Below are 9,469 nucleotides of genomic sequence, written 5' to 3' on the forward strand. Positions count from 1 at the left end.
AGGAAATAGGTCAAGCCCTGACCGCACCGCCCCCCCCCCCCCCCCCACTCTCCACCCCGGCCGGCTGTGTGGCCTGGAGCAGGTCACTCAATCTCTCTCAGCCTCAGTGGCCTCACCTGTGAAATGGAGCTCACAGCAGCTGGGTGGTAGAAGGACATGCTGAATGTAAATCCTTAAATACTGCCTGGGGCTCTGCATCCTGTAGATGCCAGAGCCAGTGACTGGGAAAAGGTTTTGCAGACCGCAAAGTGCTCTTCAGACAGGAGGGAGTAAGGGGTGGGAGTGGCACCTTGGCTTCGCTGGCCCCTGGGAGAGGACTGGGCTTAGGGGGCCCCGGTGCAGGTGGGGGAGGCTCCTCACCAGGAGGAAACCACTTGGTGGCCGAGCAGCTGAGGAGCATCTGGGCCTGCAGCCTGGGAGGCAGTCTTGCGGGTGCCTCCTCTCACAGCCCACAGCTCAGGTCTGCAGCTGGGTCCTGCCTCCTCTCAGGAGGGCCATGGCCAGGACTTGGCTGCTGCTGCTTCTCCCAGCCCTCGGGTGTCCAGCCCTGCCCACAGGTGAGTCCCCCCCCCCGGCATCCCTCTCGGTGCCCCATTAGCTTGCCTGAGCCTGCTCCCTAGCTCCGGTCCTCATGGGGTGGGATATGAGAAGGCATGACAGGGCTGTTTGGGGGCCCTGGGGAGGAGGGTCTTACCATAAGCCTACCATTCCCTTCCCCACTGTATTCTGCCTTCCAGCTATCTCACTCGGGGGGCCTTGAGTCTTGCTCCCTGGAGTCTGCAGTGTGGCAGTCACATTTTGGAGGTGCAGAGAATCCAGAGCAAGCTCACCAGGCATCCAGGGAGGGTGGAGATGGGGTAGCCACGGCTGGGACGTGGAGAGAAAGAGAGAGAGAGAGAGGCAGGCTTCATGCAGGGAGCCCGACGTAGGACTCTATCCCAGGTCTACTGGGATCACGCCCCAGGCCAAAGGCAGGTGCCAAACCGCTGAGCCACCCGGGCTGCCCAGGACTTGTGTTTAAAGGAAAGAATTCCAGCTTCATCGAGAAGCATGTGGATGTTTGTATGTATGTGGTGGGGAAAGGTCATCTTCTTGATCTAAAGCTGGCCCCCAGGGGCACGTGGGTGGCTCAGTTCAGCATCTGCCTTTGGCTCAGGTCATGATCCTAGGATGGAGCCTTCCTTTAGGCTCTCTGCTCAGTGGGGAGCCTGCTTCTCCCTCTTCCTGCCACTCCCTCTGCTTGTGCTCTGTCAAACAAATCTTTAAAAATAAATAAAAATAAAGCTGGCCCCCAGCATTTCCACAAGCTCTCCCTTGCTGGGGAGATAAATCATATCCATGTGGAACAAAGAAAGTCCATGGCAGGAGGTCTGAGCTCTGAGAAGGAAGCAGCCAGGGTGAGGAGGAGCAATCCTGGGCAGCTTCATGGAGGAGGTATATGCTAACCTCAACCTGGGGAGTAACTCCATCTGTACAACTGAAGAGGCTCAGGAGGTCGAGGGTCCTGGAGCTCACTCTCAGCTTTCTCGAGTTCCTTTGTTTCCCATATCTTATTAATATTACTATTGATAATAATACTAGGGACACCTGGGTGGCTCAGTGGTTGAGCGTCTGCTTTTGGCTCAGGGCATGATCCTGGAGTCCTGGGATCGAGTCTCACATCTGGCTCCCTGCATGGAGCCTGCTCCTCTCTCTCTCTCTCTCTCTTTTTAAAGATTTATTTATTTATTCATTCAGAGAGAGCGAGAGAGAGGCAGAGACACAGGCAGAGGGAGAAGCAGGCTCCACGCAGGGAGCCCAACGTGGGACTCGATCCTGGGTCTCCAGGATCACACCCCGGGCTGCAGGCGGCGCCAAACTGCTGCGCCACCGGGGCTGTCCCCTGCTTCTCTCTCTACCTGTGTCTCTGCCCTTCTCTCTCTCTGCATCTCTCATGAATAAATAAATAAAATCTTTTTTTAAAAAAAAGATGAAAATAGGGATCCTTGGGTGGCGCAGCGGTTTGGCGCCTGCCTTTGGCCCAGGGCGCGATCCTGGAGACCTGGGATCGAATCCCACATCGGGCTCCCAGTGCATGGAGCCTGCTTCTCCCTCTGCCTATGTCTCTGCCTCTCTCTCTTTCTCTCTCTGTGACTATCATAAATAAATAAAAATTTAAAAAAAAAGATGAAAATACTAAACTTTTCTGCCAAGGTGTTTGACATTCATGTTTAGTCTTCACAACAATTTTAGTGGGCTGGTGTCATTAACCTCATTATATTGACATAGCAATTGAGAATCAGTAAAGTGAGCAGACAAGTGAGGAGTCAAACCAACTCTGTTTGAGGCCATGTCCCAGGCTTGATCCATTGTGTCATTGTAGCAAACTCTTAGTCATCCTGCCAAGTGGGGTGGTCTGTGGGAATGAGGGTCAAAGAGACCTGAGTTCAAATCCTGAGTAGGGTACTTACCATCCACATACTTTTAGGTCTGTTCTTTGACCTTTAAGAAACCTTCCTGAGCACCCCCCGCCAACTCTGACCTCCCCACAATATTCTCTGGTGTCCTTTCCTGCACCCTGGGGTATTTCTTTTCTTTTTAATTTTATTTGTTTATTTGAGAGAGAGAGAGAACACAAGCAGGGAGAGTGGCAGGCAGAGGGAGAGAGAGAAGCAAACTCCCGCTAAGCAGGGAGCCTGATGTGGGGACTGGACTCCAGGACCCTGGGATCATGACCTGAGCAGAAGGCAGATGCTTAACCCACTGAGTCACCCAGGTGCCCCCTTGGGGTATTTCTTTAACCTGGCTGCATTTAACTCAAGGTTTAACTATGGATTTTCTTTTTTTAATATTTTGTTTATTTATTTGAAAGAGTCGGGGGAGGGTCGGAGGGAGAAGGAGAGAGAATCTCCAGTGAATTCCAGGATCAGCGCAGAGCGATTCTGGGGCTCGATCTCATGACCTGAGCTGAAACTGAGTAGGACACTTAACCAACTATGCCACCAGGGCAACCCTGTCTGTGGGTTTTAATCTTTGAGATTTTATTATTATTAAAAAAATATCCAACTAGGATGGGGTAACTAGGTGACAAGCACTGAGGACGACACTTGATGGGATGAGCACTGAGTGTTATACTATATGTTAGCAACTGAATTTAAATTTTTTAAAAATGTAAAAAATAGGGACACCTGGGTGGCTCAGTGGTTGGGCATCTGCCTTTGGCTCGGGGTGTGATCCCAGGATCCAGAATGAGTCCAACATTGGGCTCCCTGAGGGGAGCCTGCTTCTCCCTCTGCCTATGTCTCTGCCTCTCTCTCTCTCTCTCTCTGTGTCTCTGATGAATAAATAAATAAATCTTTTTTAAAAAAGTAAAATAAATAAAATTTTAGAAAATTTAAAAAAATAAATTAAAAAACGTAAAAAAAAAAACCCAACTATTCAAGAGTAACATTTTGGTCATTATATATTTTGTCATCTTTACTGAAAAGAATAAGCCTGTGGAAAATCAGGACTATTCTGGAAAATACAGATGTTTGTGGTACCCATATGATTTTTTATTTTTTTTAACTATGAGGGGCACCTGGGTGGCTTAGTCTGTTGGGCATCTGCCTTCTGCTCAGGTCATGATCCCCAGACCCTCGGATCGAGCCCCACATTGGGCTCCTTGATCAGTGGGGAGCCTGCTTCTCTCTCTCCCTCCTGCTCTATGCTCTCTCTCACTCTTTATCTCTCTCAAATAAATATTTAAAATAGTAATAATTTTTTAGCTATTAAATAATACAGACATATACTTGAAATGAGTGAATTGTATAGTATATAAGTTATATCTGAACAAAGCTCTTTTAAAAATACTTTAGGGGTATCTGGCTGGCCTAGTTAGTACAGCATGGGACTCTTGGTCTCCAGGTTGTGAACTGGAGCTCCACACTGAGCGTAAAGATTACTTTTTTAAAAAAACATTTTTTTAAAGATTGTATTTATTTATTTATTTGACAGAGAGAGAGAGAAACAGCACAAGCAGGGGAACAGCAGAGAGAGAGGGAGAAGCAGACTCCCCACTGAGAAGGGAGCCCCTTGCCAACTGGGGCTGGGATCATGACCTGAGAGCTGAAGGCAGACACTTAAACAACTGAACCACCCAAGTGCCCCAAAAATAAAATCTTAAAAAAAAAAAAACAAAACTACTACAGACCTTACAGAAAAGAACTAACAATGTAATAAACCCCTATGGATATTCCACTCACATTAACAAATGGTTTAAACTTTGCCATATTTGCATCAGATAAAAGAAACAAAAAGTTACAGATACATTCGAAGCCCTCTTTGATCTCATTCCAGATCTTATTTCCTTCCCTTCCTCCCCAGCGGTAACCACCCTCCTGAGGCTGGCACAACAAGGTATTATAAGAATTTGTTTATGCGTTTGTGATCTTTCCCATGGGACTGAGTTCCTTGAGGGTGGGGGCAATGTCTTCATCAGTATTTTATCCCCAGTTCCTGACAGAGATAGGTTCAGATATAATAGATAAGTAAGGGAAGGATGGATGCATGGAAGCATGGACAGACATACAGATGGAAGGTAAAAAGAACAGATGTAGGAAAGATGGCTGATGGGGGAAGGGTAGATGGATCAATGGGCAAATACAAGGAGAGAGGGATGGATGAGTGGGTGGAAGGATAGATAGATGGATGCTGGAAGCAAACCTAAATAGAAAGACAGAAGCCTATTATGAGACGCTGTCCCAGACAGACCTAGCCCCCCACAGGTGCATGCTCTCTTCCAGGTGTGGGTGGCACACCCTTCCCCTCTCTGGCCCCACCAATCACGCTGCTGGTGGACGGGAAGCAGCAGACGCTGGTGGTCTGTCTGGTCCTCGATGTTGCACCCCCTGGTCTTGAGAGCCCCATCTGGTTCTCAGCTGGCAATGGCAGCTCACTGGACGCCTTCACCTACGGCCCTTCCCCAGAGGCTGACGGCACCTGGACTAGCTTGGCTCAGCTCTCTCTGCCCTCCGAGGAGCTGGCAGCCTGGGAAAACTTGGTCTGCCACACTGGGCCTGAGGCTGGCGACCAGAGCCAGAGCACACAGCCCCTGCAGCTGTCAGGTGGGGATGGAGCCTGGGCCCCTGCGGATGTTCCCTGCCCCTCCCACATGCTCTGGAAACAGGATACGGTGGGAGACAGGGGTAGGCTCTCATGGGGGCATGGAGGGGATGCCAACCATCTGAATGAGGTGATGGGCAGGCTCAGAGCAGGGTGGCCTCGGGGCCCAGAGTCCTGGATTTGCAACTCCTTCAAATATCCAGACTTCAAATCCAGGCTCTGATGCATGACTTCCAAGAGGTAAAAATACCTCCTCCCTCCTATTACCTAGGGTTGATATCTATGTTTATGTACCTTAGGTTATTTTCTCTATCACTCCATGTATGACACCCTACCTAGAAGAACCAAACAATAATCAAATAACAAAATGCTATCTTCTTATTGTTTACTCTGTGCCAGGCACTGTTCTAAGCACTGTACATTCATAAAGTAGGTCATACCATTTTCCCAATTTTACAGGCACAGAGATGTTAAGGGACATGTCCAAAGCCAACTCTGATTATGACTAGATGAATTACCTCCTTTTTTTGGATTATGGTAGTTTTGTCATCTTCCAAATGGGAATGTTTGTTGAACAAATGCCCTGCCTTTCAAGGAAGGCTGCTAAGAAAATCAGGTCCTCGTCTAAAAGTGCTGAGGCACCTCAGCCTCCCTGGGGCACAGAACAGTGGACAGTGGGGAGGAAGAAAGATCTGAGTCCCTGAGAGAAATTGTAGCAAATGGGCTCAGGTTTCCTGCTGCTGGTTCATTTGTCCACTTATACAACTTGCCATGAACAGCTGCTGTATGTCAGGGCTGGGGCACAGAGCTTGGGTGGAGGGCAGAGCCCATCCCAAAAGACTTTTTCTCTTCTCCTTGGTGGCCAGGAGGGGCTTCCTCAGCCAGGACTTGCCTCTGGGAGCGTCTCACGGGTGAGTACTGGGGACCGGGATCTTGAGCCCTGTTTGTGTCTAGCCTGATAGTCCCACTCTTTGGGAGGGGTGGTGGGGGTGGGGGTTGGGTTGGTGGCTGGGTGTTGGTGGGTGTTCCCGGAAGAGGCTGCCTTGTTGGGTTGGGGCACTGGCAAGCCTGTGCTTCAGTCTCCCCATGGGGAAATGGTAGTGGATCCTCCCACCCCAAACTAATTTCTGGACACCAGCTGAAAAGTGTAGGTGGCAGCTAACAGAAGGCCCCATGAAGCTTTCCTGGGGCAGCCCAGATGGATGGTCTCAGCATCAGAGCCTCGGGAGACTGAGTGGTAGACAGTCCCAACACCCACCAGACAAAGAAAGTCCTGAGTCGGGTTCTGCTTCCTCACCACCCAAAGAACTTGGGGCTGGTTACTCTCCTCTGCGTCAGATGCTAATCTCTGCTTGACCTACATCGCCCTGGTTTGGGGGGAATAAAATAAAATGAAGACTAGGAAGGTGTGTGTTATTATTAACGGTTAGAGCTGAGGCTAGACGCCAGGGAGGACTTCCCCCGGCTTTGGGGACGGTGGCAGGGAGGAGGAATGGCGGGGAGGGAGAGGCGGGAGGACAAGACCCCTCCTCCTGGGAGAACCTTCTCCAGGCCCCTAACCGCTCATCAGTCTCTCTCCGCAGGGACTCGGGGCCAGGCGCTGCGGCTTGGGGCGCTGCGCCTACTGCTCTTCAAGCTGCTACTGTTGGACGTGCTTTTGACCTGCAGCCGCCTCCGCGGCCTGCCCTCTGCGCGGGGGGGACCCCGGGCTCCCCGCGCCCCAGCGGGCCGGCAGGTGCACCGCCGTCTCCCGCAGCCTCCGCCCGCGGGCGCGCCCTCAGCCCCCGCCGCCTGCACTGGCCGCAGTTGGGGGCGCGCCGCAGCCCCGCCGGCGGCCCGGAGCCCCGGAGCCCAGGCTGGGAGGAGGGGAGGCTCTCTACCCACCGAGCTTGGGCCTGGTGCTCGTGAGCCACCCTGTATTCCTTCCTTAAGCCTTGCAGTATTTGTCTGTGACCTGCCTCCTCCTGCAGTTGGAAGTTTCTGGGGCTGGGCTCTGTCTCCCGCCTCCGATTGAGGGCTTCTGAGGGAGGAGGGTGGTGGTCCACAGGTACTGGGACATTTGAGGAGCAGGGAACTGAGACTAATTAAAGGAGAACTTAAATGACACACATGAAATATTTGAATTCATGTCTGCCCTGGGAGGAGGAAATTTGGCAGATTTTGAAAAAGCCATCTGGAAAGTCTCCCTTGAGGAAGAGGGCTTCCCGAGGGTGAGACTCTAGGAACTGCAGAGTGATGCCGCGCTTAGGGAGGACACTGTCCTACTTCTGTCTCCTCCCGCAGCCGGGCATGGGAAGACACCCCCACTCCCACCCCCCATTTCTCACCCTCACCCAGCCTCTGGGAGAGGTCAGGGCGAGGAGCCCAGGAAGCCAGGAAGGCGGGGTGCTGGGCCTGATGTGAAGCTTTGTACAGACTTGCAGAAATAAACAGGGCCAGGATCCCAGGGTAACAGGACAGTACAATGCCAAGAGCCTGGATGTTAATTCCAAACTTACACCTTATTAATCAATTAAGGGTCATTATTCACTTAACAAATATTCACTGAGCATGAACCCAGAGCCAGGCACTAACAAGATTTTTTTGATTTGTTTCCTAAAGAGGGTTCTTGCACTGATAGTATGTGAGGCCCCCACAATGGAGTGTTTGGTCTGTTTCTCCAGCACTGGCAGGAGATCCAGCCTTTCCAAGGGTTCCTCTCCAGTCATTACTACAGGAGTCTGGTGCTTTCATGTGAATCCAGGCAGCATAGGACAGTCTGTGGGACCAGCAGTGCTGCTTTAGTCTTCATTCCCCCAAGGTGGTGTTAGGAACTTTCCTCTAACATCCTGCCCACTCATGGTGTCCATGTCAAAGCTGCCCCCACCTCTGAGCCCTCTCAGTTGCTGTTCCATGAAAACCCCCCACTGTCTTCACTGCTCATCTCTCACCTTCTGTCAGATGTTCCTGCCTCTCTTTAGATTCTGGGGATGAATCTGTCCACTATTCCCACAGGGCCTGCTCCTTCCCCAACACACAGACTGAGGGAAGGATAGGCTGGGTTGGGGTGTGGGCATGTCCAGCCACAACCTTAGATTTTCTCCAGCCACTGTTCCTTCCCAGACCTCAGCCCAGATGTTGAGTCCAGGGCTCCTGCCAAACTAATTTGTGCCTCAGTAAATGTCCTCTCAGAGGTCCTTTTTTTCCTTCTGGAAGCAGAGCTTCCTTTTTTTTTTTTTTTTTTTTTTTAATTTTTTATTTATTTATTTATGAGAGAGAGAGAGAGAGAGAGAGAGGCAGAGACACAGGCAGAGGGAGAGGGAGAGGGAGAAGCAGGCTCCATGCACCGGGAGCCCAATGTGGGACTCGATCCCAGGTCTCCAGGATCGCGCCCTGGGCCAAAGGCAGGAGCTAAACCGCTGCGCCACCCAGGGATCCCCAGAGCTTCCTTTAAGCTTCAATGCCCTTCCTCCTCATGCTCCAATTCCCCAATCCTGCCCTGCCCCAGGCTCAGACCCTATTGTGGCTGTTTAAAGGTATGTCCCAGGAGGGTTCCTGGGTCTTGATAAATCAAGGACTTTGGCCAGGCCCTAAGTCTCCCCTAAGTCTTATGAAGCCTGAGAAGATGGAGGACCTCAGAAGGGTGTCCTGATCCTGTGCACTATAGAATTCTACATACTTCTTTGAGCAAGAAGCTAAGATTAGGAAATAACAAGTCGAAAGGCTGAGCATCAGTCCTTTGCAGTTTCCATAAAATAGCATAAAATCCAACCTCCAGGAAGGACACATAAGACACTGGGGAAAAGGGCCTTGTGGACAAAGGCGTAATCTGCAGACAACTACGCAGAAAAGCAACCCAGAAAAAGAAAGAAATCAACCAAACGAGACTTAGAGAGGAGGTGATTTGTTCTAGTTCTCAGGGGACCAATTTAGGATTACTTGGCACTAAGAAAGTTGTTTGAAGCCTGGGGACTATTTGAGTCGCCAAGGTCTCACCTACAGCACCAAATGGTGATTAGCGATTACAACAATAACAACAACGATAATAATAACATTTAAAAACAGGTGCACACTAAAGGTTTACTGCTTTACGACCCCAGGAGGGAAGTGACGTGCCAGGAGGCGGAGAAGGCGAGAAAGACGGCCTTCTGCACCTCTTCCAGGAGCCACGAGCCGGCCTCCTCCCGTCCAGGGCTAGCGGACTGCTCCCGCCTCGGTGTCCGGGTTCCCCAGACCCTCCCAGAGCCTCCGCTAGAGGGTGGGGAAGATGCTGCCATAGGTCACTGAGGACACCATCCGCTCTCCCATTGGTCGACGTTGAAAAGCGATCGCCCTCCTATTCGCTGGAGGACAAGCCCCGGAAAGCCCATTGGCTGCGTGGTCCGCGGGCCGTCGGCTCCGAGGGCGG

General features: G+C 51.2%; 1 protein-coding gene across 1 annotated transcript; it reads left to right on the forward strand.

The window, feature by feature from the left end:
- Nucleotides 1-496: 496 nt before the first annotated feature.
- On the forward strand, nt 497-7,109 carry PTCRA (pre T cell antigen receptor alpha). Its single transcript, XM_072746495.1, has 5 exons — nt 497-557; nt 4,345-4,377; nt 4,764-5,084; nt 5,949-5,993; nt 6,666-7,109. Exons 1-5 carry the CDS (start codon nt 497-499, stop codon nt 7,094-7,096), a joined length of 891 nt encoding a protein of 296 aa, XP_072602596.1. The 3' UTR covers nt 7,097-7,109.
- The last annotated feature ends 2,360 nt before the right edge of the window (nt 7,110-9,469 follow it).

This window comes from Vulpes vulpes, chromosome 1, assembly GCF_048418805.1.
Source record: "Vulpes vulpes isolate BD-2025 chromosome 1, VulVul3, whole genome shotgun sequence".
Taxonomy (NCBI): Eukaryota; Metazoa; Chordata; class Mammalia; order Carnivora; family Canidae; genus Vulpes; species Vulpes vulpes.